The sequence below is a fragment of the Clinocottus analis genome, unplaced genomic scaffold (assembly GCF_023055335.1).
Source record: "Clinocottus analis isolate CAN_PGR_092001 unplaced genomic scaffold, fCliAna1.0.p SCAF_20, whole genome shotgun sequence".
Classification (NCBI taxonomy): domain Eukaryota; kingdom Metazoa; phylum Chordata; class Actinopteri; order Perciformes; family Cottidae; genus Clinocottus; species Clinocottus analis.
The window spans coordinates 13,153,846-13,181,413 of record NW_027175932.1 but is presented as its reverse complement, the minus strand read 5'-3'; the positions used below and the strand labels follow the sequence as shown (position 1 = coordinate 13,181,413).

The window sequence follows — 27,568 nt, the reverse complement described above, 5'->3', positions numbered from 1 at the left end:
CTCACACACACACACACACACACACACACACACACACACACACACACACACACACACACACACACACGCACACAGACAAAGCAATGTAAAGGGAAAGCACTCATCCTTCTTTTGCCTGTGTGTGTAATCCCAGTTAATGCCTCTGAGCCTTTGCAATTAAACATGAGAAAAAACACCCAGACACCCGCGCAAATGACTCTTCTTCTCTCCGAGCTGCCAAAGCCGGCGAGGGTCTCCCGGACTCTGATGGAGAGCACAAAGAGCCGGCCTATCAGAGCACATGAGGCAGTCTGACTCAAACCGAAGCCCAAAGAAGCACCAACTAAAAGCAGCTGTTTTACAGGTTGTGCGTGTGGAAGAGCTCCTCGCTGTGCTCTCTCAACTCACCTCTCATGGATGGACGCCGCCCGTCCCCTCGCTACAGGACTCTCCCCCGCTGCCCGAGAGGTAAAAACCTCACCTGACGGAGAGGCTGGAAGCTGGGAGACCACTGGGAGTCCGGAGAGGAAATGGGAAGTAGAGACAAAAGGATGGAAAGGACTACCTCACTCTTCCACTTTCGCCCTGGTGCCTTCTGCTGTTGCTGCTGCTGCTGCTGGCTCTCCCTCCTCTCTCTCTCTCCTCTCTCTCTCTCTCCCTCTCTCTGTGTCTCTCTGTCTTCCCTCCCTTCCCACCAGGATGGGCCTGTCAGCCCTCGGAGAAGCAATCAGACATGTCGTCAGCAGCGAGGCTCCAGAGGGTTAATCAGAGAGGGATGACAGTGCAGAATCTGGCCAAATCGGGAAAGGAAGGGGCTTTGTGCCGAGCCTTCGGACGAAACCCCTCTGACTGGAAGTGATCTCATGCATAATACGCAAGATGCTCAGAACAGTCTGCCCGGTGTTGGGACATTATTCATGATCCGCAAGCAGTGTAATGGCGGCCAGCACAGTGGGAGAAAATGATGGAGTTGGTCTGTTTGTCTTTATTTATACATGAAGGCTCACATCAGTGCAGAAAAGTCTTTTTCGTCATCAATATTATGAAGTCTGGAGTCAGAGGGCTGCAAACACCAACCTCACAGCCAGACAGCTGCTCCAGGAGGATGTCATCTATGAGCCGCCGTCTTCTTCCTGTCTTTCGGGGTTTCTGGTCTCTGCTCATTCTAACCACCCAATTCTTATTATTATTCTTATATTATTCCAATACATTATTGTGTCTCTGCTGGTGGGAGCATCTTTTTTTTCTGAAAAAGCAGTTGAAATGAACTGGACAGAGGTAGAGTCACCACTGTGACATGAGACCAGGAGATAGAAGTAAACAAAGCAGGATTATTACGGTTTTCTCACATGAGGAGAAAAAATATGTCATGAGACTTGATCCAATTCAGCTCGACACAACTCAATTAAACCAAAGGAGCAGAGCGACCTTGGAGGGACGGGATGCAAGTGTGTCTGTTGCCAAGCAGTGACGGACAAGTGGGACGTCAGCGCTGGTGAACAGAGTCCAGGCTTCCTACCGCAATGCAGTCAAAGAGGCGAGCTGATGCACACAGCAGGGGTTTGTTTGTGGCAAACTGCTGGCAAGCGTGCAAACAAATGCTCGCCGGCCACCTCCGGTCCAACCACAACATCTGTAACGTGCATTATTGTCTTCCAATGTGAGGAACAACCGACGCTACTCCAATGACGACGGATCGGTTCCTTTATCAAAAAGCATGAATGGAGATGGTCATAGCTTTTTAAATGTGAATATATATACCTGTTCTCTGACTTTTCTATGATGGTAAAAACATATATATCTCCAGAAAAACAAGTCATTTAAACATTTGTCATCGTGGGCTCTGGGAAGATACAAACTCTTCACCACCAAACCTGGCACCAGCTCCTGTGAGAGAATCCCTTCATCCTCTCAGGATCACGGCGTTACAACTTGATGTACAGCGGCAGCTCTCCCAAGACCCTCAGCCGAGCTTTGAATCCCACCACCGGTGATCTCGGAGCGTGTCTGGAATCAGTGACGAGCCACCGACATTGTACGGCGTCTCTAGGAAACACTCGCGCTGTGGATGCTGCTGGTATTTTGTTTGGGTTGTCACAGGTCTTCTTCACAGGTGCTCCGATCAGTAAGAGACGACAATCGGTCGTGGCGCAGCTCCGGAAATGTTTCACTGCCTTAATTACACCAAGAGGCCCGTCATCTAACGCGATTACGTGTTCATAATCCACAACAGTCGGGCGCCATGGCGCTGAAGTGAATTAGCAGCGATGGAAGCTTTGTCGATTCTTATCTTCACAAACTCATTAGGCCGTCAGATGACGAATGGAGTCATATCTCTTGCACATTCTTTGACCACGTGAAGTGGCGCGGCTCCAGCAGGAGTGTCCCGTAGTCTATTCATCTTAAAATCTATCTTGCATTAGCTCTGTATGAAGACAGATGTTTCACGCCCACTATTATCTACAGCCACATTAGGGTTCTGTCACACGCAAAAAGAAAGACTTTTAAGATCGTCCCGAGTTCCTCCGGCTGGCTGGATGGACTCAGAAAATATGTCAAGAAGAATTTCAAATGCCCAGATTGCGAGTTATGAATAGAAAGAGAGGAGGCTGCTCAAATGAACAACACACGACACCAGGAAAGAGATAACAGAGCTCAACGCGGCGCTGTAATGTCCCATCGCAACTTGTTTCCCAAATGCGTCACAGAGAAAACACACACTTTGAATGATAAAGCATGCAGACAGTTCAATCCTGCAAATGAGTGCTCAAGCCAAGCAAATTCTCAGGGGGGGAGAGGGAGGAGGGAGGAGGGAGGAGGGAGGGCTGGAGGAGGGAGGAGGGAGGGCTCTCTGTAAACACTCGGCACTTTTAACTCAAACTTTATTCGATTAAAAGTTTTTAAAATCACCAGAGTGATGAGGCTCCAGATAGATTGGAACCATTGTGTGTAATGGAGGGCGTCGCTGTCTTCCTAATGCTGCACTACATCACTGCAGGTCACCTTTGCCTTCGACACACAACCCTGCATTTACATGTGGGATTTAAAGACACACGGTTACAGGTAGGAATGTCTGTCAGTCTGTCAGACTCCTGCAGGCCATCTGTTTCCCTTAAATCTTCAGGGATGAGAAAATATATATATGTTATGTGGCCTCTTCATCACATGCATTTTGGACGAGGGAGGCATATAAATGTCTTATTGCTTTCTGATGTCATGACTGTGTAGCTCAGGAAGGAAACATCATGCTGTCAATGTTCCTGACTGCTTCTGAGAGCTTTCTTAAATAACGATTACATTTATTTTGTCAGAAGCAAAACATAAGTGGAACAGTTGATGAAATGGAGGAAAGTTAGGGATCGTAAGAAAATGATTGTGGGGGAGTTCTTCCATTTTTTTTTCTTATCATGTTTTATGTTAATCTTCCCTACAAATCATGGTTTTGCTTGATCTTGTATATTTATTTCCCTTCCATATCGGGATGAGAATGTTAACGTTTAATCCGGACTCCATTATATCATATTTCTATGCTTTGCATCCTTCAGTTATTAATGGTCAAACGAATTGCAAACGGAGGGTCTGAAGACATATTTATACCCCTCGGGGTGGGTTCTGCTTTTGAAAAGTGAATTCCTCAGCATAAGGTTCAGCCCTCCAGTCCCTTGACTCGCACAGAAAAGACAGATATGGCATCGAGGCTGAACGTGACCATACGGGACCTGTCATGGACCAGAGAGAGAGAGGAAGACCTGCGTCAGCCCTTCGGCCTCGTCACCCCCTGGAGGTGGGTAGATCACGACGGGTGACAGCTCCAGTGTGTCTGCTGTCATCTGGCTCTTTAATCAAGTTGAATCTCCTCTAAATTGAAAAATCTTGTGAGTAATATTCAACGGTCATGAAGAATTCACAAAGTGGTTCATCGGTGCTTCCTATAAGGTTTCAGCACATCAGTATTCTAATACGCACATGGACATCTATATGTTGGGACCAAAGTGAAGTAATTAAATCAACATTTTAAGAAACAATTCATTTTATTGCAGACATTTATGGTAAAAGATTGATACCACTTTTATGTCAGTCTGTTGAAATATGAAGCTGGAGCCGCTTAGCTTAGCATAAAGACAGAAACATGCAGTAGCATCATTACGAGGCGGCGCAGAGTTAGCATCAGCTGTGTGCACGGCCATCGAGTGGTATTTCAGCCTGGATAGCTACGATGATGCTAGCTCAGTTCACAATGACAAATGGCTCATAGCACTTCGGTCTTGTTAAGGGAACCACGTCTTATCGTTCATTTTGTCGTATCGCGCTCACCATTCATTCATTTCAACACGTAACGTTAGCCTAGCTTCCAAGCACAAATGGCGAGCCTATTGTTTTGCCTCCGGTTGAGCTACATCCGGCGTGGTGCTCGCGAGAAAAAAAATTAAGAATGAAAATGCGTAAACGCCGTTAATACAATTGACGGCGTAAAAATTGGTTTGCTTTCACATCGGTAATAACGGGCTAATATGACAGCACTAATATGTTCATTATGAAGCTTAGAGTTGGTGGTTTCAATGTTTCTTATTGCTAAGCTAACTGGCTGCAGCTTTATGTTCAGCGTTCCTCTGTTAGTGATATCAATATTGTCATCCATATTTTGGCAATAAAGCACATGAGCGTATTTCCCAAAATGTCAAACTAGAGTTTTTAACCAATCACTTAAAGCTGAATTGTGTCTAAAATGTAGAATGTAAAATCCAAAAGCTTTTTATGACTCGCAGCAGTTTATTCCTGGTGGCTTAAACTGTCAAATAAAATGGAGAGGTCGCTAGGAGCTACATACATCTAAAATATGGTGTCATTAATCTGCAGTTCTTGTGACAATATCTTAAAATGAATGATCTTCCGTGAAGCCACTGAGGGCCATGCCGTCTTCCACGTCCCAGCAGATGAATAACTCGCCCCTGACAGACAGGACGGAGGGGCGCTGGCCCTAAAGATCCTCACGCTGAGAGTCTGGCTGCCATAACAGGATATACTAACAGCACTCGCTGAACATTTTATATCTTTTATATCCGTACACTTTTGTCAGTTTGGAACAAAAACATTGAGGGGAATAATTAGGGAGATATTTAAGTTGGATGTTTTCACAAAGTGAAACTGAGATTGTGTGAAAATACTGACTGAATCGTGCATTTATCTAAAGGCCGAATTCAGGCAAAAATGGATGTGTGATTGCTCAAGTGGAAGGTTAGCCAGTGAAACGCGTGTGGACAGGCGGGGCTTGGAAGAGGAAAACAGAACTACATTCATCCAAGTGTCGGAAATACAAAACTCACATTCAGAAAAATGAAGCGGGGCGCCGTGTCTTTCGGTTTCATCAGGGCCCGTTCTGCAACTACTTGACTTCACTTATTAATTCAGTGAGTAATTAATGAGGATATCAACCCTCAGGGTGATACCCTCTCACCCCCCTCCCATCCAAGAGAAATATTCAGATTCATGATAAGTAGAGGGAGAGGCGTCCAGAAATAATCAACGCCAGAGAACAAGAACGAGAGGATAGCCTCGACCCAAAAAAATGGAAACTCTCCCTTGAGCTACTCTGAGTGAATAGATGTTAATTAGTGCGTGTTTGTGTGGGCCGCAATCTGCTTGTTTTTGAGAGGAAATGTATCTGTATGACAGCACCTGCACAAGTGAGGACACACATCTGCATGAACACACACACACATGAGGCAGACACAGCTGGGTACTCAAACCGGTGATAAAACTTCTTCCAATTACCATCACAGTTTGCTAAGTTTAGTCTGAGCTCGTTATTAAGGGGGGAAGACTGGAAAGAGGCGAGCGTCTGAGAGACTGACGAGTGCCAGAAAACTCGAGAAAGCTAGAAAGCCGAGACGTTGAGGCGCTGCACCTTCAGGTGCTGCGTGAGGGGATATTTTTTTCCTAAGCGGAGACGAGCTACACAGGAACTTACATAACAACTGGCTTTGTCATTGAAGGGGAAAAAAAAAAAAACTCCTTTCAAATCTCCTCGCTGCTTACGGCAGCACCGAGGAGCCGCACAGCCTCAACCACGACTGTCACTGCTCTGCAGAGTGACAGCCGAGATCCACACACACACACACAGACACAGACACACACACACACACACACACATAAATCTCCACACGCACACACTTTAAAATGTAGTCTGGGACAAGCACACAAACAAGCAATTCTTTTATTTGTCAAGCGTGGACAACATGACACCGACACACTCACACACACACACACACACACACACACACACACACACACACACACACACACACACACAGTACCAGGATGCTAAAAGCGAGGCCCCGGTTACTTATTCATGCCTCTGCTCAGGACGGGAAGCCTGTCGGTGTCAAAACACTGAGCTTGGGCGTCTTTTCTCGACAGTGAAGCCACGAGCACGCGCTCATCTATGTTGCATGGCTGCAGGGTATTTTTAGAGAGGGGCTTTCGGCCGAGGCGCCGAATCCACCATCGTTTTCAAGTGGACACATTGGAAGAGAGATCTGAGCTTTTGCTGTTCTGTTCGGCCGCTCCGGGGCAGATGGTCAATTTAGGAATGTCTACTGGTAAAAACACACAGAGCTGAAAGCAGAAAGCGACAGCGTCTTTGTCACACTAATTATGCCCCGTCTGCACATATACGTATCATCAGATCTCTTTTCAAACTGATATTTTCCTCATGGTTTCAAAAAACACTCCAAACCCTTCGCTGGGACTTTCGGCGATACTTAAAATACCAGAGAAGAAGAATTTAAGCATTCTTATTGAGCTTTTTTTCCTTTGGTGGTGTTAGCGAGTCGTAAATAGAAAATCGATAGCTGATCATTTCTTCATACATACTTGATATTTAGTTGCTGAAACTCATACGTGGACGGACGACAGGCGGGAGTTGCTGCCGAGCGTCACCTTAGTATTTCAGGCAGTTACCCCAAAGCAACATGGACACCCACACAGCGGATGTGACCAGCAGACAGACATCAGCAGCATCTAACAGCATCCAGCACAGACCTCATCGTGCGAGCATAAGCCCTCACTGTTCCAGCCCAGCTGGTGTCTCAGTCACCTGCTGGCTGCGAGTCTTGAACGTGGCGAGTGGTTCAGATGATCCTGCGGGGCTGTTGGTTTGGGACGAAGCTGCCATGGGGGTCGTTATGGATGGAGAGAAGCATAATGAGCCTCGTGGGAGAGCAGTTTGTGTACACAGGCCCAAAGGCTCTCTACTCCTGCCAATGTGCTGGGAGAGCTGGGGAGCGTGAGCTCCCAGTTACTGCTTATTCCAAGAGGTGGAAGAGAAAAGCTCAGTAGCTTTTACTTTACTGATAAAAAAACATTTTACAGTTCTGTATAATAAAAATATCATTTGTCCAAAACTATACTTCATATCCAGCCAGCTGGAGCTAAACTCTGCCGCTCTGCTCCAACAACTTCTAACTCTGCAGACAGCCACTCTGTCACTTTGACTTTCTGAAAGTCAAGTTGTGTGAGCACAGACATTATGAAGAAGCTGATACTGAGGAGAAACACTGACAGTCAAGACGTCGCTGTTTCAGTCTCTGGAGGCAAATACATCTCTGCTGTACACGTGTGGCCGGGCGGCAAACTCCGGGTCTGAAAAGTGAAGCCGATGTAGAAGCCGTGCATCCTCTCTCCTGGCAAACAGGGGCGACTCCTCTGGTGTACAGAAGTCTGGTTGTATAGAAGTCTATGAGAAAGTTAGACTACTTCTTTCCCGATTTATTCCGTCAGTAAACATTGTAAACATGAGCTTATGTCTCAATCTGTAGTTTCAAGTCTTCTTCAATACGGCATGATGACAGACCATAAAGTAGGATATGCTTCAGGGCGGGGCTACTGTCACTTCCGTTCACAGGTTGCAAACATCCAAGATGGCGACAACCAAAACGCTGAACTCAAATTATAAGTCCACAAACCAATGAGTGACGTCACAGTATGTCCACTTCCTATATAGAGTATGTATGTTGATTTTATGCTTCTGGAGGTGATGAAGTATTGTGGCTTTCTTCAATATCCTTGGAGCTGTTAAATTCTCCAGAGGGTAAACACACAGGACAGTAGGGCTGTGTGTTGCTTGAGGTTTAACTCTCCTGATAATCCACAACTGACTGCAACCAGATCTCAATCCTTCTCTGGGGATCCATTGGTTGAAAATATCCAAGGGCATTTACATTTAAATGAGCCACTTGGTCATGAGCACAACAACAATATTAACTTCAACTTTAAACAGAAATTCCCTCCAGAGTGTCACTAATTGAAGATCCACTATTGGGCCTTTTTCCCTTTATTCAACTACGCACTGCAGTGCTGGAGCAGACATGCGAGAAGAAAGATGGCTACGATGCTGCCTGCGTTACAGTTGGTTTACAGTGACCATAAATAAAATAAATGGGACAGGGGGATCAGGGGGAACGACACAATAGTAAATTTGACTCACTTACTCAGAAGAAATGCTTTGCTGGTATTTGTTGTTCCTGGAACGGCAGCGTGAGCATTTGAGGAGATGAAAAGTTCTTCAAAGTCAGCGAACAGATTGTTTGAACTTGGGCCTTATCCGCTACCCATTTCACCTAAAGCCAGGGGTGTTGTGGGATGAAGACGGGAAAGCAGATCCTGTCCTACGGAGGGGGCTAAAGCCGGGCTGAGGTGGGCAATCGCTTCGGAAATGAATTCCCCCGTCTGAGCTGTGTCGTGTGTCAGTGACAATCACACATGTCAGAGAGAGGCAGCGGGGAAGCAGTAAAGCCATGTGTACTTTTATGTGTTTGTACATTCACAGAGTTTTGTCAGGGAGAAAAAAAAAAAAACTAAATTGGGATTCAGAGTTCAAATTCTGCTCCATTCTGGTTTCTGCTGCCTGCAGGCATCTTAAGGGGAAGCAGGCATCAATATTTCCTCATCTCCCCTTGAGGCCCAGAAGCGCTAACACAGACTTTGGCTGTGAAAAGCTGCAATTTTTTTTCATGTCGAGGCAAGGTGAGGAACACTTTAGGCATAATATCCAAATACAGAAATAAAATGCGAGCGGGGTGAGGCAGCGGCTTGGCAAATGGAGGAGACAGTTCACTGGGTTCATAGTTATTCTAATCCGATCCATCCCTTTTCCCCCCCGAGTGTCAAAGTCTGACAGGCAGACCAGGGTGAGACTGACAGGAGGGGGAAGGTCAATCGGCAGGTCTGGCGTGGTGGGACGCTCCGGCGATCACAGATATGATCGGACTCGCCGCTGGCCGAGCGCGTGGACCAGAAACAGAGGGATCGTCCAGGCAGGGACACAGTGGGATTATTCAGACCGGTGGCACACACTAATTCAGCAGGAAGCACAACATCGAAAGCACGTCGGCAAGTCCCACCTGGTTGAAATACGCCTTGTGTCACCTTGTATGCACAGTTTGCACATTGGCAGCTGGAATGGGATCCATAAAGTAAGCCATCTTTCACAGCCCTTTACTCATTTAAAGCATTACAGCAAACTTGAGAGCTGCATCTGATCGCTTTCCAGACCTCCCACTCCTCCAAACACTGCCGCTCATTAAAATCTTGGCAGAAGTTGGAAGTTGCGAAGCTGGGAAATGTCACTGCGTCGGTCGATTCCCAGCAGCATCTCTGACGGCCTGTCATCACAATCTTGTCTTGACAGCTTTATAAATCGATGGCACGTCTCTCCCTTTCACCTCACTTAGTCTTGGATGTCCGGCAGTCGGGGCGCTGCCCTCTGAAGGACATGAACTTGACTATAAAGTTGTTTTTGTTTTATCGTGTCAGCGCGATTCACATAGTCCTCTTTGTAATTGTAGGTGGAAAGGTTTTACATAAACAAATCAAAATCTGGACTCCGCAAATTTGGGATATTCAACAATTTGCATTCGGGTATCCAGCTCGTCCAAAAAAAACATGGAAGCTCAATCAGACGTGGGCGCGGCCCACAGCGATGTCAAAACCAACACCAGGTAAAAGCCAGCGGTGAAATGAACGGACTGTGTCCTCACCTGTCGATGTCGCCCTGCATCTCTTTGCTCCCTCGCTGGGACGCTTCTCGAGAAGAGGCGGCGGTGGCGGCGGCGGTGGCGGAGGCGGTGGCGGCGGCAGCGTCGGAGGATCGGCCCGCGTTCCGCGCATAAAGATGGAGGCCGCCGTCTGTGAGGTATCTGTGAGAGGGGAGTCAATGAGAGGAAGTAGATGTCGAAGAGGCCGTCGTATGTTGTGCAGGTTTGTAAATGCATGATATTGGGCTTTGTAGATCAAACTGACCCAACTTGACACGCCCGGCTTCAGTTTGGCTTAAAAAGTCATTTAGTTCTTCACTATTTCTGTTTTTTTTTTTTATTAAATAAAGAGCAACAGATTAATTTAACTAAAGCAGTTGAGAAAATGCAGCGACTTGATGGATACACTGATTAATGAGCACTGTTTACACTGTGTCCGCTTTTTTTTGGAGAAAAAAAAAATGAATGCGCGCGCGCGCGTGTGTGTGTGTGTGTGTGTGTGTGTGTGTGTGTGTGTGTGGCAGCGAGTACGTTGTAAGATTCCGAGGCTACTGCCAGAGAGCTATCAGACACGCCTGATAAGACATGGGGATCATTAGTGTTGAGCTAATTAAGCTAATAATTCAGCTAATCACCTTCCCCTCCCGACGTGTTCTTACATTTTCTCTTCCGACACGTCTTTAATCCTGCGGTGCTTTACTCCATCGCTCCTCGCTCTACTCCCCCCGTCGGTTTGCCCTGCGAGCAGAACTCGTTTTGGGGTAATCTAAAGGATGTCAAGCGGGAGTGTGTGTGTTCTTGTGCGGTGTGCGGGGAATGGCTTGTTTTTTATTAACAGAACTACCGCTCACTGAAGGCAGTTATTATTGAGTGATGGAGGACAGAAGCCCGCGCGCGTTGTCGTGATGTTTCTGTGGAAGACACTGACACATCTTTTTCATTCAGGTAGTCTGGCCGCGTGTCGAGTGCCCTCGAGCTTCACGCTGCCCTTTCAACGCATGGCGGACCTATGATGGCCTCGGTGCATGTTCGCCAGCTATCTGTATTCATGCACAGAGAAAGATGGACGGGGCCTTGGTGACCGCTGTATGAATACACAGCCAGCCGTAAACTGTGGACAACATTGAATGGAACTTTTCAATTGTATGGATGACCCTTCACAAAAGTAGCATTGAAGTTAGCATAAAGGATGTGGATGCTCAATCCGTATTCACGCTTCAGGCAGTCTCGGTGGCCCTGAAAGCTCAACACAGTAAAAAGACAAGTGTGTTTTTTTCCCACAGTTTCTGTTGCTTTGAGAACTTTTTGCAGCACGTTTACTGAAATGCAACATTTTGTGTCGTCACATCGAGATTTTTGTCTGCGTCGAGTTCGCGAAGATGGTTCTTCATTTGCAGTTTTCTGTGTCTATTTGCATGAGTTTTCTTAGTTTGCAGTGCGTTAAGCGCTCAGGGCCATTGACATGTAAAAATACACATTAATATTCAGCCACTGATTGAAATACAAAGGCACCATCGTTGAAAACAAAGGTTTGGGAGCTTCTAGTGACTCGTCTCACTGTTTGAGTACCTTGTGGAGTTTTTGGCCCCTAGCAAAGCTTAATTTCCACCAGTGGGGGCCCGTTTAGTTTTTTTTCTATGCACACAAATGCACAGATGGGTGTCCCAATTACATGCCATTTCTTTCAGCAGCAGTTGGTGGCGGTAATGTGCAAAGTCACATAGCAATGCGCCAACAAAGAAGAACACTGCTAGCTAGCAAGCAAGTGCGCTCATAAACAATACAACAAACAGACAAAAAAAAGCGTCTTGGTGAGTAACATTGAGTGCAAAGTTAGATATGTGAGTAAACTTGTAATGCTCATGGGGGTTTGATTGGGTTTGTAAAGCAGGAACCCAGAGTTAGTCAGTGCATCAGAGGAAGCTAACATGCTTAGCTCTAGTCATCCTACCCGCTGGTGATCTCATCCATCCGGGCGTTCCTCCCGAGGATGTCCCCATCACTCACGTACCCTGCCATCTCCATCAGCTTCCCTCCTTCCAGCCCTCCTCCTCCTGCCCTCTCCCCCTGCTCCGCCCCCCTCGCCCCCGCCGCCGCTCGCCTCAGGGGGGCGCTGTACACAAACCTGGAGGGGTCCGAGTGGCCGCTGTAGCGCCCGGTGGTGGTGCCGGCGCTCGTCGTGCTCGCCCGGGGCGCGGCGTAGCTGCTGGGCATTGAGGGGGCGTCGCCTGCCTGGAGGCGTGGGGTTTGTGATTGGCCCAGTCGCCAGGCCATGGGGGAGGAGCGAGTGGTGAGGGCTGGTAGGCTCCGCCCATTGACCTCGGTGGTCACCGTGGTGTCGAAGGTCGTTTCTAGCGTACTGCGGAGACAGAGGAGAGAAGGGTTAGGTCTGACGTCTCGGGGCAAAGAGCCTCAAATGATCCCGAGCCATCGTACCGAGTGCAATCCGGTGCAAAGGGTAAGTCACTCAGGTGAAAAGATCACATTTTCAGCAGAGCGCCGTCTACATCCGTTGAGTGCCGCTCCCTTCGTGCCGTCGTGCTGTTTCTTGGAACATTGCTTTATGCATGTGTGTGTATGGCTTGGTGACCTTCTCTAAAGTGCTGTTCCTTCCACTGAGTTAACTTGAAGGGAGGAGAGGAGCGAGTGAAGGCTCCCGCGAGAGCGCAGACCATCACGGTGTCCATCCAACGACCAAGCGCGTTTCATAAACACAAAATATTAATCGGGTCGATTTGTACCAACGGCTGTTAGCGAGTAACTAAGCCTCCAAAATGACGGTCAAAAAGTTAGTATTGGCTCTTTTAATGGCAGCTTCGCACATCTTTACTGATTTGTTATTTACAGATTTCCACATTGTTATAAAACCATGAGCACGATGACAATGCATCGACAGGAAAGAGAAATCTGGTGTCGCAGGGAAAAAAAAAGGTGTGAGTTTGAGACTAAGTGAGATATCGGCAAATAAAAGCAGCCAGGAGAAGGATGGAGGGAGACGAGGAGGACTGTCTCATGTCCTACAATCCTCCATTAGCCCTCCAACAGCCACCGCATCCTGTTGGTTTTCCTCTAATAATAAAACCGCTGTCGAGGGATCGCAACATGTCAACTACTGCGCAACACGCGGCTTCCAACTACTGAAGGATGCCTAAACCCTCACTGATTTTTCAAATTTGCAAACAGTGTGATAGAAGTGCAGCCAGAAAACCAGCGGGGACGTGAAAGCAAAAAATAAAACACTCACGGCCGCTCACACAGCGAGCCCTGCGGCTCGATGTGTCTGCTCGTGGCCCCTCGCTTGAGCTCTCTCTGCTGGGAGGAAGTGTGCACTACATTCACAGGCATCACCAAGTCATGTCTGATTGACGCAGCATGAAGATATGCTGTTTGTATGTCAATATCATTAAGTATCTATCAAATTGTAACATCATCAGCATATTTCATTTTTTGTAAATACCCATATTGTGTGCCAGTGTATTGTGTGCTCATAAATGATGTCGACGTAGTTTGCACGTCTGCTGCAATATTGCCTTTAGAAATAATCATAAGGTCCTGAACGTAGATCATAATGCGGATGTGGGATGAGGCCGCTGTATGCCGGCCTTCATTAGTGGGCAAAAAAAAGTGATGACGTCTTCAAGCAGCGTCTCACACATGGCAGTGAGAGAGGTGTGAGCTGCACGCGCCTGTGTGTGTGTGTGTGTGTGCGTGTGTGTGTGTGAGATCAACGAGAAAAAAGGGCGGACCGCTGCAACCTCAAGTTGCCAACATGAGAGGGGCAGCGAGGCCAGCTATATTCACAACACATCTCCGTCAACACCTCCCAAGATCTACACACACACACACACACACACACACACACACACACACACACAACCAAGTGGCACGTGCAGTGTCATGTCCGACAAGCCAAATTAAACAAACATAACAAAAAACAAACAACTGCATATCTGAAAAGCGATCACAGCCAAATGTGACGATCCAGGAATCAATTTGCCGCGGTATAGAAATCAAAATCATTTAACCATAAGAACACAATGTAGCTCGCTAAATCAGCTTATCTTTATCTCCCGGCAGCAGAGAGACAGAAAAGAGAGAGAAAACCAAGAGCGGCAGATACACCGGGGGAGGCTGTGTGGGTGTGTATGTGTTGAGATAAATGAGCATGCAGTACGAAGGATGCGTCTGAGCAGGAAGTGAAGGAAAGGAGCCCAGATATCTGAGACCAACCTCGTATGAACACACGTGTTCAATGACACACACAATAATACATAATAAAATGTTTGATAAGAGGCTACATACAGCATATTGGTACTTTATGACTATAGGTCGCTGTAGCCTCATTTCCCATCCACCCTGCTGCCTCTTCATGGGCCTTGGCTGCAGCACTATCTGGTATGAAGCGGAACAAAAACCAAAATAAATCCTAACAGAGGGAGGCTACTTTGTTTAGCCAAGAGCTCAGCAGGAGGAGAATCCATGTTGACAGCAGGGGATTGGTTATTGCTGAGCAATGCTGAATATAAATACACTGGAAGTTTTCTCCTGCTAATGAGGTCTGAGAGTTTAACAGTTAAACATGGATTTCTCCTGGTTCATCCACTGAGTTTGGAAACACACTTGTAGTCTGTGAAACCACATCAAAGGCTCTCAAATGGCATGTACAACATCAGCCACGGCGTTTTGTATAGAGGCGGTTCTTTCATTTTTTTAACCATACAGTTGAGTCACAACTGACCGAATACGAGTTATTAATAACTACACATATACAATAGCAGGAGACTCCGATCCTATGGATGCCCTGAGAGGCAAATCTGATTAATTTGTTTCTCTCATGTGTTTATGATTTCAAGGTTGTGCTTATGATATTCAGAGCATTACGTTTTCATCAAACAACTATTGTTGATGTCAAAACATAATATAATAATGTCTCCCTGAGCAGATAATGAAGTCTCTGTGAGTTATCAGAGTGTCTTTGTTGACACAGAGGTAATGAGTCAAGAGAGAAGTAGAGTCATTTTCTCATAGACTTCTATACAACCAGACGTCTTTTTGCCACCACAGGAGTGGATATGCAGTATGCACATTGTAACTCGAGAACGGACGCCTGCTGAGCAGCTTTGGAGGGCAGAAAAAGCTGGTTTTGTTTACCTCGCAGTGAGGCTGGCAACGGTGCTGGCAGATGTGACACCCCATTCAGAGCACACACACACACGCACACACACACACGCACAGGTCAGAAGTCACTTTCCATCTTCCGTCATAGTCTGAAGTGCGAGGGTCTGAATCGTGTCCCCCCCTCCTCTCAATCCGACTGTTCTCACGGGAACACTGCTGGGATTGAAAAGTGTCTCTTGCTATCAAACATCATTACTGCTCAGAACGTGTCATTTTGGTAACTTAGCTTCACTTCCACTGTACGCTTGCAATCTTTGCAAATCGCTCGGTAATGACGCGTCAGCCAAACGTATTATCTTCAAAGAAAATCGCGCCTTCTTCAGAATCCCGTACGCGCAGGCGAATAGGACTGACGACTATCTCCTCAGTTCAAAAGCAATGAATAATTTAGCCCGCCCCGTTCTCTCCGTACACCAAATGTGAGCACAACATAAACAAACCACAACGGGTGAAGCTATTATGCTCAATAAGTCGTGTGCTGGTTGCTGAGTCTTCATGGGACCTGACTGAGATCCCTCAGGGCCCGGCAGAGGGGCTCCTCTGTTCGCTGTGCTAGATGCGACGATGGCAGCATTTCTTCACTCACACATTTCTTTTCTTTAAATGCCAATGAATAACATGTTTCATTGTCTGGATGGAAAGAAAACAACTCAATTAAATGTGCTGTGGGATCAATACAGATTATCTGTGCGGCCCCAAGACGTCGGATCTCTGAGGAAATTTGCAGACGTGAACTGAGCTGTGGTGACGGCTGCAGCGTCCAAGCAGCGGGGCCGTTCAGAGAGGAAAGAGGCTTTCAGGGACACGGAAACTGTAGCTTAACCACATAACGTTTTTTTAACCAGGTCAGTCATTTCAGGAAACATTAGCTCCGTGGCGAGAATGCAGTTATTAGTTAGCTTCAATCTAAATTTTGATGACGCATGTGGAACTTCTTTATGGTGTGCAATGATGTGTTCACACTACGAGCAACAAAACGGCCAGCGTTGCCAGCGACACTGTCAGCTAAAGTGTTGCTCGAGCGCTCGTTGACCTACTTATGTGTCGTTAAATAGCACGGAGAACGGGCTACCTGCATCTCTTTCTGACTGAACGCGGTAAAAACAAAACCACGCGATTGGCTGACGATTGACGAGAGGTTCGGCCAGCTTCGTACTACGACACGCCGCCGCAAGTGTCTCGTAAACGACTTGTAGCGTATCGCTGTGGGAAAACAACAAAAAAAGACGGTGAAGATGAGAAATACGCTATAATTGAAAAATAATGGGGCCAAGCCGGGTACAGTTACCACAAGTCATCCCTCTCTCCCATCAGTTCCTGTTCCACCTCTAAACTGTCATCAGTTTATGAAAGGCATAAAGAAGTCAGCATAAGCTAAATTAGAAAATCCTTTAATCTAGGGGAATAAACTTATTCTCCTGAAAGCAGTTCAGTTGCATAGATGAGGACTATTTATTCTATCTGTGAAACATTTTACTGGTCTACTTTCTTAGTGTGACTGTAACAGAAAGAGGGACTACTGGCTGTTTCTGCGCTCGTGTCCATGTTGTGATGCTCCAGCTGGCAGCATGAATGGCGTACAAACAGGTACGGAGGGAGAATCCTTAAGTGATGAATGTGACAGTCGTGTCCGCTCGAGCACGGCGGTGATTCATTACTGGAGGTGCTTCAGAGCTTCGTGGTGATTACAGACACATCTCCGTGGGATGTGATTAAGATGGTCCGGCCGGGCTTTTGTCACGGACAGAATTGGCATGCGGACTCTGAGGCCACCCTTACATTGAGAACATAAACATGTCCACCGAGGCTCAACTCACAGGAGCCGGCTTCCCTTTTGGTTCCCCGTTTAGTGTGGCGGCTGCTAGCTGCTCATACGCATGCAGACACGCCGTACACGACGCTCATAGCGATGACTGTCCGTCTCAGACCGATCAAAGACCCCCCCCCCCCTCCCGCCGGATTAAAAACGTGTTGATAAGAGATTGGCGCTGTATTGATCGCGCCTGGCGGAGACTGAGGACAAAAAAAAGAGAAAGAAGTCGAAAACAAATGCACACACACAGATCGCCATCTGTCATGACTGTCTGCAGCACGGCCACCATCTTCCACTGCAAATGGGGCAAAACACACAAAATAATAGACTGAGGGAGAGGAAGAGAGGCAGAGCAGGGAGCCGCTGCCCGGGGGGAGCCGACATAAACCAATGGTTATCATTTCGCCCGAGCCCGAGCCTCGGCGCCGTCTAGATTGTCCGCCTCGCCCCACGGCTCACAGATGGGGCGCTCTTTTAAGGTGCCCGTTGTCCATCAACTCCTGAAATGTCATTACATGCGCGCCAGCTGGTGAGGAAAGTGGCGGCTGTGTTTTCTAATTAAATCCAGGAAATCAAGATCTGAGCTGCTTCTGCTTCTTTGGGAGGCTCAAGGAAGCCTGGAAAATACCCAGAGACATACCCGCGAGCAACAGGAGCAGAATTATTTCAACAAATATTTTCATATTTACAACGGATCGAATATGTACCTTGTAATGACAAACTCAGAGGAATTCATTACCAACTGAGCTCTGTGGAGCTTTTTTCTTTTAGCGTCTCGGAGCTAATTGTTTTTGGTCCTTCAGCCTTTATTGCTTTGGTTCCCTCTCAACATCATCAGCGTTGTTTCCAGATGCTGCAGCCAGGCGATCTGAGCCCGAAAGCTCTTGAAACCAGCAGCACACTAGACACAATTGTCGACTAGCTGGTGAACACCACGCAGCCAAAGAGCCAGATATTCTGGGAGTTAGTGGCGCGCAGAGACGCCCGAACCAGCCGGAAACAGCGAGTGGACTTTTTTCATTGTTCAGACGCAGTGAGAACTTCAGATGCGACTGCATGAGAAGTCTCTCCAAAAGGAAGTGTCTTAAAATAAACACTGGCAGCCAAATCACTTTTCTCTGCATTTGATGTACTTCTCAAACAGTGTCAGATTGAAGTTGCGTGCTGCCTGCGGTGAGCCAGGCGGGGGGGTCGGGTTGAGGGGGATCGGATCTTTGAAGCCGAGCAGGCGAATGCTGCAGCAGTGGTCGGACAAGACACACACAAGGTAACACTCATCTAACGCCAGCAGAAGTATAAATAATGAAGTGAATCACCGAGCAGATGGGAACATTTTACATTGGGGTGGTGAGATTTTCATGATTCTGTTTGAGGTGCTACATTACACTATTGTTAAAGACAAGCTGTAAAAAAATGCCTTCTGATTAGTGGAGCTCATTTTAAGGGCAAACGCAGATTACGACAAATCGAGTTTCAGAACTTTTAGACTGTTTTAGGAGTGAAATGCTGCGATAGTCACAGACAGTTTAGAGAGCGATTGGAGGTTTGATGGGTTGAATCTAAGACTGCCCGGGGAATTGTGGCAAGGGGATATGAACGGGAAATAATGACGTTCTCCTTTCAGGATTATGCACCATGTGTACGCGGGTCAACACATACCCGTTGTGTGTATCACTTTTCTGAACCAAACGGCAGAGTCATCCGCCATCCCCAGAACATTTTGGGGTCGTACCATCTGTGTGCCTACCTGTGGCTGATCTGTGTCCCCCGCAGACTGGACATGGTTTCTTCCAGGTTCTGCCGCAGGTCGGCGATGTTCTTCACCGTCCTCATTCGTCTCGTCTCAGGGTCCTCTCCTGTAGAAACGCATTTTCACATGATTCACTGAGATGTTTGGACACGCAGACAGAGAGAGAGAGAAAGAGAGGAGAGAGAGAGAGAGAGAGAGCAGCCACCCATAACCACGGAGGCTACACATGCACAAAGACACAATACAAGAAGCGAGGAGGACATCTGACATGCAGCATTTTATCCTACGTCTCCGTAGGGACACGGGATGACGACAGATCACGGCGACAGCCGGCAACGGGCGCACGTCTCCGAAACCCTATGTCGACAATTGGGAAGCCGTTCAATGAATCGGCCTGTCAGGCTGCACCACACGCATTTTATGTTTTCAGCCTGAGAAGTGGAAACATTCTCATGACATCTTTCCTTCAGGCACAAAGCAGAAATGTCGCGCCGTGACACTGCGTGCGCCGCCTGTTAGCCCGCGACACGGACGGCCCGGCTGAAGCAAACTCTGCCAGAGCGCCGGTCCTCTGTCGGCCACGGCCGGGGGGGAAGAAACGCTGCGACTCAGCGTTTCTGTGACGCAGCGGCGTGCAGCTAATCGTCATATGTTTCATGTTTACAGATGAAGAACTTCACCTCGGCCTGTTCTCAAGCGCGCCGCCCACAAACACAGAGGAGGCAGCGCACTTCAGGACGGCGAGCCGCGGGCTCTTCGGGCTCGTCGAGGTCCACGGGCCGGGTGACGGGTAAATAACGAGTGGCATGAGGTATAGAAATGGCCGGTGGTCACACGGCTCTTTGTGGCGAATGAGCCAGCAGATCTGGAGCGACGAGACGAGCGCGAGTAGCATGTGTCGGTCGCCGTGTGATGGTTCCAGTGCTGCTGAGCAAAGCCGCTGTGACTCCAGTGACTGGGACGCATGGGAGCGGCGCCGGGCTGGAGATTTTGAAAAACGGCCTCCAGCGACTTCTGCGGCGCAGCAGAGGGCCGGAGAGGGGGAAGAAATGCTGAGGTGTTGAGAACGCCAGATTATGATGCAGGTCGGTGTTGGAAATAAGCAAATCAGCTGAGCCAGTTTCTCCTGGATGAACGTATTAAACTTTCCAGCACAAATGCAGACGAGACATGTCATTCTAATACAAATTGTGCTCTGCATAACTTGTACAGCTCTTTTCCCCCACACTGTCAGAACCAGCAGGTACGGCCTCGCTGACTCCTTTTTATGCAGCGGTCCTGTTCTGTTGAAAGAAAGGTCAACTGAACCTCATTTACTTCCTTTACTATCTTTTTAAATGCTTTAAAACTCCAACAAAGAGGCTGTAACATGCAGAGAAGCCAGTCACGACAGCGGACCCGCTTGCCACATTGTCGGAGGACTTGTAGATTCAAACACTGAGCTGTCTGCGCTCACAAAAGTCTTTTCCAAAATTAAGTCGAGACATGACCTCAATTATGCCGTATCAAACTGTGTAATGACCTCGCAGTCCGGCATAATTGAGGTCATGTTTCGTCTTCTCGGAGTAAACAGACTGAAGATTGCGCGAGGTCGAGGTGCTGCCCCGTGCTCTTGACCTCCGACCCCGTATCAGATATATCAGACTATATGGCCAGCAATTAGAAATCCACGAGGCACTGGTGAGCTAAAACTATGAAAGGAACGCGACAGAGTTGTGTTGGCGGCCAATGCGCACAAGTTCCCGTCCGCATGAGTTCCCGTCTCATCTACAAGGAGACGAAGACTCTCCTTCCCCGAGCCCAGAATGATCGGCTGTCATCCTCCAGCAGGTTGACGGATTTCTGCTGCCACAAACTCAAAGCATCACTGAGATCTGATGTTCTCTAATTCTTCTTTCCGTTTTCTCCTGTCTTCCCTTCTCGTCCTCCTCCTCCTCCTCCTCCTCTCACCGGGGCCCCTTCGAGAAAGATCCAATTACAATCCCATTATAAAAGTGACACGAGGAGATCTGGCCCCGGAGTCGCCACCAAGAACGGACACCTCATGCAACATTGAGAAGCGGCCCGAGGCGTGTGTGTGCATTTATGCTTTTCTTTCTTGTTTTCCTGTGTGTGTGTGTGTGTGTGTGTGTGTGCAGGAGCAGAGCACTTCCCTAAACGCTAGAGTAGGAGCCTTCTGGGAATTTTCTGCAACGCAATTGCAGTTCAACACATAAACAAACATGTGTACGCACACATTTGTATTACAAAAACTATCACACCGACAGCATTTAACCCGCTCAGCAGGAGTGAGTGAAGCTACGCTCCCTGCGTAGCGGTGGCTTACAGACGTATAGCTGCTGTTTCCACTCTGCAGCGCCGCAGACAGGTGAGAAGCCACGAGGCCTTTATTTGGATTCAAGCTGCGTGTCCAGCTCCCGACCCCAGTGAGGCCGAGAGGCAGCCGAGGAGAGGATCAAAAAAGGGCACGGAAGGACGGTGCACACACACACACACACACACACACACAGACACGCACTGACAAACACACGTATGAGGCGCAGAACGAACGCGGCTCGAGATAAGCTTGACGCATCGTGATGCAAATGACTGCAATTTGGGGCCGACACACACTGAACCGGCGGGTGCTGTAGAGCCCGCCCCCCACACCCCCTCCATCAATAATGCATGGGCTCTGGTGCCATGTCCTTCTAGCTGAATACTATTAGGGAACCATCACGGTCGTCTAATTATTCAAGTGCATGCCAACACACACACACACACACACACACACACACACACACTACGCAGCTCTACCGTTGTTACAGCGGTTTGTCACAAATCAGCCTTAATGAAGCTTTGGCTGACATATACTGGTGTATCGCCATGGCAGCTCTCTCACACACACACACACACACACACACACACACACACACACACACACCCACACGCACACACACACACACACACTAATGTATTCACAAGCAATTTGGGGTTAATTTTTTAGGGCCCTGTTGCTGAATGTGTGTGGGCGTGTCCTTACAGGCGTCTCGTCGTTATTGCTCATCAACGACATCGTCTCCCTGAGGCTAAAAGCTCAAACTGCCAGATCAGCAGCTGGATACTCTGAAGGACAACGTTGACACGGCGGACGAGTTCTTGGAGGATGGAAACGGTTTCTCAGAGACCCGGACAGGGTCCCTGTCACGCTCGCAGAGGCGTGCACAGAAAGAGAAGATAAACAGCACCTGTATGCATGACCATGAACAGAGTGCACACACACACACACCTACACACACACACCTACACACAGGTGTAATAATGAGCTATTGATTACACTGGCTGCGTGACACACAGGCGGTGAAGGATGGCAGGGAATACTGGCTGTGCTTTTTCAGTGGGAGTAGCTGTTGCTTTTTCCTTCTTCTCCATCTCAAGGTATCTCTCCTTTATGCTGCATCATGCCGTGATCCCGCTTAAAGGAGCTCAGCAATCTGCCCACCACCAAAGCTCTCCCCGCTGTGCTGTGCGTTTTACTTTGCTTTATCCGGAGAGTGACACGACAATCTACTTAAATAAACGGTCCATCTTGTCAGCTGGACATCGGCTCCCCTCCCATCAAAGCATCAAAGCCAGCTTCGTACGTGGGTGCTCATCCCAGAATCACGGTGGCAGGCTGGCCATTAATGGAGCTGCTGTCGAGGTGTGGCAAGGTACCCGCTGGCACAGGTTGGAGCGGCGGCTGAATTCACAGCTCGACACTTAACAATGCTGCACACACATGGCAGAGAGCTGCATGTGCAGCGTGTGAAAATGTGCGGATGCAAGTGATGGGAAAGGATGCGCGTAAAGGGATCTTTTTCTCCGCATGTGTCCATGACATTAAGCGAGCGTGTGAATTGCACGAGGGAAGGAGGGTGTGTGTATGTGTGTATGTGTGCGTGTGTGCTTTTTACGGCTTTTGAATAACGTCTTAAAATGCTAACAGTGCGCCCTGAGAAATTGTCATGAGGATTAGGAAAATAACCGGCTTATCGAAGGTTTTTTTTTGCTTTGACATGAGAATATTCTGTCCAAGTTTGCATTTTTAAACTGAACCCACACGTCACAATAACGCGAGCTCTTCCACTTCCTGGACAAAGTTTCCAAATTGTGGTGTTGTCATAGTAATCCCTTTTTGAGTTGGAGGGATGTCAAAATGATTTTGGTCGATGAACGTCCACATTCATGCTCATTCGCTGACTGCGTTGACTTACGTGGGCGGGGCTGTGTGTGCAGCACCTGCTCCAGGTCGCCCAGCATGGTGAGGATCAGCTCTTTATCCAGCTGAGCCGCTCCCTCGCGAGGACCCCCCCCTGAGACCTCCTCCTCCGCCCAGTACCCTCCGTCCTTCTCCCTGCCGCCCCGCTTCCCGCCGGCTCTGCCCGCCGCCGGCTCCTCGTCTGAGCGCCCGCTGCTGCCCTCCACAACCGCCCCCCCCTCCCCTCTGGACGTCCGCACCGGCTCCGTCCGCGGGTGGCCGCTGTACGACGCCCGCTGGGGCCGCCCGCCCGCACCTGTGCAGCGCCAGGGGACCGGGATGAGGGAGTGCTCCGACTGAGAGAGCACCTTGGTGAGGGAGAGCGACAGGGATCGAGCCCGGGTGCCTCCGCCTCCGCCCCGAGAGGCCGCCTCCTTCCTGGGGCTTCCCTGCAGGCTGCCTCCCGCCCGCTGTACGGGGGACGAGTGCAGCGGCGAGCTCTGCGGTCGTGAAAGCAGAGGCGGCGGCTCGTCCAGCTCAAACGAGTACACCCGCTGCTCGCCATCGCTGAGCAGGGTCAGGTTGGTGAGCGAGCGCTGCTTGATCCGCAGGTTGAGGTTGTCGGGGAGAGGCTGGGGAGGCCGGCGCGCCGGGCTGCCTCCCTGGTACACCGAGAACTCCGCTCCTCTCTTCATCTCCGGCTCAGCGCTCCCCTCCCTTTTGTCCGGCTTACCTCTCCGCCTCCGTGGGAGAAACTGTACATGCGAGTGGGTCCACCTGTGAACGCCTGCCTCCGCTTCACATGGCGGCCGCGCTGTCACTGGGGGGAGGAACGAGAGAGATGTGTCCCCGCGTCCCACGCCTCCCGGCTGAGCTCCGGGCGTCGGTGCGCTGGACGGAAAGCGAGCGCAGGAGGGGGCAAAGATCGGAGAGAGGAAGCCTCCCCCTCAGGCATGCAGGTAGACTCCAGACGCATCCTTCAGCCGCTCCATGCTCACGGTGAGAACGCCGAGCAGGACGCAAACACTTGTTTCTTCCACTCCGCCTCCTGTCCTCATGTCTTCTTCTTCTTCCCCCACCACAGTCAGGGGCGTGGAGTCGCTACATCTCTCTTCCTCAATAACGCGTCGTCTCTCGCCCTCTCTTTAGCTTTCCCCCCCCTTTTAAAAACGGCAGCCTCTTCCCGTTCACTCTTATCTCCCTCCCTGCGCCTTCTGTCTCTCCTTTAATTACCGCCTCCCCGCCACACTTCTGCTGCCTCCCCTCTGACTCTGACAGTCCCTCTCTCCTCACGGCGGCGAACCAACGGCTGGTGAAGCCAGAGAACGGACTCGCGTAGCTCTCGGTCTGCGTGTTCATTCCTGCGTGCAGCCTGCAGTACTCCCTCTCCCTCTCCCTCGCTCTCTCTCAACCCTCCTTCTCACTGCTCATCACCCTCTCTTTCTCCTAATCCCTCTCGTTCTCTTGCTTTTCTGCTCGCTCCCCTCCTCCTCCCACCAGCCCGTATCTTTTTCTCCGTCACACTCTCCTCCACCCTCTCTCTCCTCCTCTGTCTCTCCATCTCTGCCTCGCCGTGTGACAGTGAGTTGTTTGGACAGCAGCACCTGTGAGCTCGCAGCCTCGCCGGCCGCCCGACTTAATTAAACGCTATCTCGAGGAGCGAAGGCGGCTTATCGCGGCTCAACAATGAGACCACAGAACCCACGTATCCCCATCAATCAGTGCGAGCTTTATTAGCCCTGTCGCTATTACTCACGGCCGTCTTCCACACATTGTTCAGTCGTGGTTACCAACAGCGAGTAGGGACCGGGAGCGGGTTTCCTCAGAAACCTAAATCAAGGCTTTCCTAATCAGGAGTGCATTTTGGTCCGCAGCTATTCCGATGCCGTTCCTGATCAAAACAAGCACTTAAGAATCAATACGAATGACCTCGTCTCGCAATAATTTCACAAAACGCTCAAATCAACATAACGAGCGCGTGTGCGTGTCGAATGAGCGGGCCCGTCATGCGGCGTTCGTGGTATCTGCGTGCACTTGAAGGTCCGCCGCTACACGGAGCCGGGGGTCGGGGAATAAGCGGAGGAAGTGGAACGGCCATGAAACGCGTGACGGCAGAGAGCGGAGCGTTTGAAAACGGACCTCAAAACAAAAGGGGAGTCTAATTCCATCCTTTAAATGACCGGCTGCGGAAAAGCCGCGACCTGAGCGACACGTCTGGAATGTCACAGACGACCTGACAATCCCCGAAACCTGTAATCACGCGCTGTTGTTTGTGCACGCTGACGCTCAGAGTCTCTCCGGATTCACTTTGAACTCAGTCTTATTTTTCCCGCTGAGGTCACTGCTTGTTTGGTTCATCGTCCACGTTGTCCTCTGCTATTTCTGTTATCATAAGGACGGACTTTCATTCCAAATTGCATTTTTCGACTAAATATGTCAAATCCAAAGTTTCGCAAGATGCAATTGAAACAATGGATTGTGTCTGCGCCAGCGGTTTGTGTCGTGTGTTGCCCGCTTTGAGCTCCCATCCTGCTCCTTAGAGAGGAATTGGAGCTTGTGGGTAGAAGCCGGTCAGATGTCCGTCGGCACTGACCGCTCGGCTGCAGAAGCTCAATTGCACAGATGTCCACGGACCGTAATTAAAGGACGATAAAGACGTTTGAAGTCCTCGCAAACAAACGGGAGGATTTAATTTCAGCCAGCAGCTTTTTGGTGTCGTTGAAAAGAAGATACACTTGAATTGAAATAATGGACAAAATATTTGGAGAAAATGTCCTGTTTCTAAATGAAAGCAGATTGCAGCCTCTTCTCATTACACACTTCTTAAATCAAATTCTCTCTTTTGCCCAGTTTTCTTGCTCTATTGTAGTGCATGTGCGACGTGCATCCATTCCTCTGTCTGAACTAACGACATGTTAGAAGCTTTGAATGAAACGCATTAAAAAAAACCATTCATCAAATGTCAAGCAACTCTTTGGAAAAACCATCCCTCTTCTGAGGCTGCAAACAATAAAAGATGTGCATGGTTGTGATGCCGAGCTGGGAATTCAAACACGTGGCGGCGGCCTGCAGGAACGTTTTGGAAAAAAACAACAACCAAAGAGCCGCAGATGCTCCCTGTGTCCCTCTGTCAGCGCTGACCTTTTCCCTTCGCCGCATGGAACCGGTGCAGAACAGGGATCCCCCCGGTAAACACGAACAACACACACACACACACACACAGCGCATTGTGCCACACACAGCAGCAGCCTTGCAGAAGCCTCCCATCCTGCAGCGACCCCTTAACTAGCCTGCATTAAAAGCCCTGCAGCCTGCAGTAACACAACAATGTAACACAACAAGGGTGATGTCGGCGACACCAATTGTTCCGTTTCCAAACGAGAGTAAATGCATCCTCTAAACACGCAGAGAAGCATTGCAGCAGGTCAACATTAGTCAGATATGGACGCAGCGTATGACCAGTACTATAGGAGACGAACGTTAATGCACACGGCATTACACATTCACACAACCACACGGTCAAACATCGTGCGTGCATAGGCCACGGCGTGTGTGTCGACCCGCTGTACCTGATATCTCCTCCAGGCACTGTTTGGCTGTCTTGCTGTAAACCAGCTCTCCCTTGGTGGGGCTGAGGCAGGGGTCAGCTGGGGCCACCATGGTGCAGTCGTTCTCTGAGAAAGTCCTGCAGGCACAGGAGAGACAAAACAATAAACAACACGCAGCGGCTACAAAGGCTGAGATATACATGAGGAGGATCTGGTTTACAGGTGAACACGGTGAAGCTACTTCAAAACCAAACTGTGTTATAGTATTTTATGCAAGTTGAAGTGTCTGAAATACTTTTTAACGCAGCACAATACAAAGAAAATAGGCGGTACACTCCTTTGTAGAATAGTTTTTTCTGATGTGTTACGCTCAATTTCACAAACACAAACAGTGCAGGTAGACAGTGGTGAGCAGCATGGAAGCCACTTACGTATTTACTCGCTCCCTTTTGCACCATTTGGTTTTAGTTTAGTGTGGAACAAACACTATTGTCACGTGAAGATACAATGCAGCATCACATCCATGTATAATGGTACAAGAAAGACCAGTAACACAGACTCCAGAGTGGAGAGCAACAGACAGCACGGTCCCTTCCTCTCGTCCAGTCTGCGTCTGTGTTTCTGCCGTGTTAAACAGGAAAACCAGTCTGAATGTCTGAGTCCGTTTTTAGTCTCATGTGCAACAGATGGACGCCTCTAAAGGGAGCAGGGGACGCGTTCTGCGAGCGCTTCAGAGTGTGAAGACGCGTTTGTGTGCAACTGCCTCTCAACTGCGTCGCGCTCCGCTGTTTGTTTGCCGATCTGAAGAAACGAGGAGCGAGTCCACGCGCCCTTCATGAGGTAACGGTCTGACGCGGTGAGAGAAAAGAAAACCACGCATGAGTAAACAGTCAAAAACAAACCGACGCGCAGATACACGCAGATGGTACACGTGCAAACACAATTAAATGCACACACGCACAGAAACACAGAAACACACACCATGACTGAAGTGTGCAAACCAACACTTGTACTTACACCACAGTAAAACATGCATACAAAAACACA

General features: G+C 48.9%; 1 protein-coding gene across 9 annotated transcripts in view; it reads right to left on the bottom strand.

Moving 5' to 3' along the window:
* Positions 1-27,568, bottom strand: part of nav3 (neuron navigator 3) — a 302,596-nt gene that overhangs the window by 42,738 nt on the left and 232,290 nt on the right. For 6 of the 9 annotated variants that reach the window (XM_068586937.1, XM_068586933.1, XM_068586935.1 and 3 more), the window contains exons 11-14: positions 26,543-26,658; positions 18,752-18,860; positions 12,139-12,372; positions 10,017-10,175 (exon numbers count right to left, since the gene is read on the bottom strand). In XM_068586937.1, the coding sequence (XP_068443038.1) occupies positions 10,017-10,175; positions 12,139-12,372; positions 18,752-18,860; positions 26,543-26,658 (618 nt within the window). Of the gene's footprint in view, positions 1-10,016; positions 10,176-11,964; positions 12,373-18,751; positions 18,861-26,542; positions 26,659-27,568 lie in introns of all 9 variants that reach the window. The other 3 variants (XM_068586930.1, XM_068586931.1, XM_068586932.1) reach the window with 1 other exon arrangement.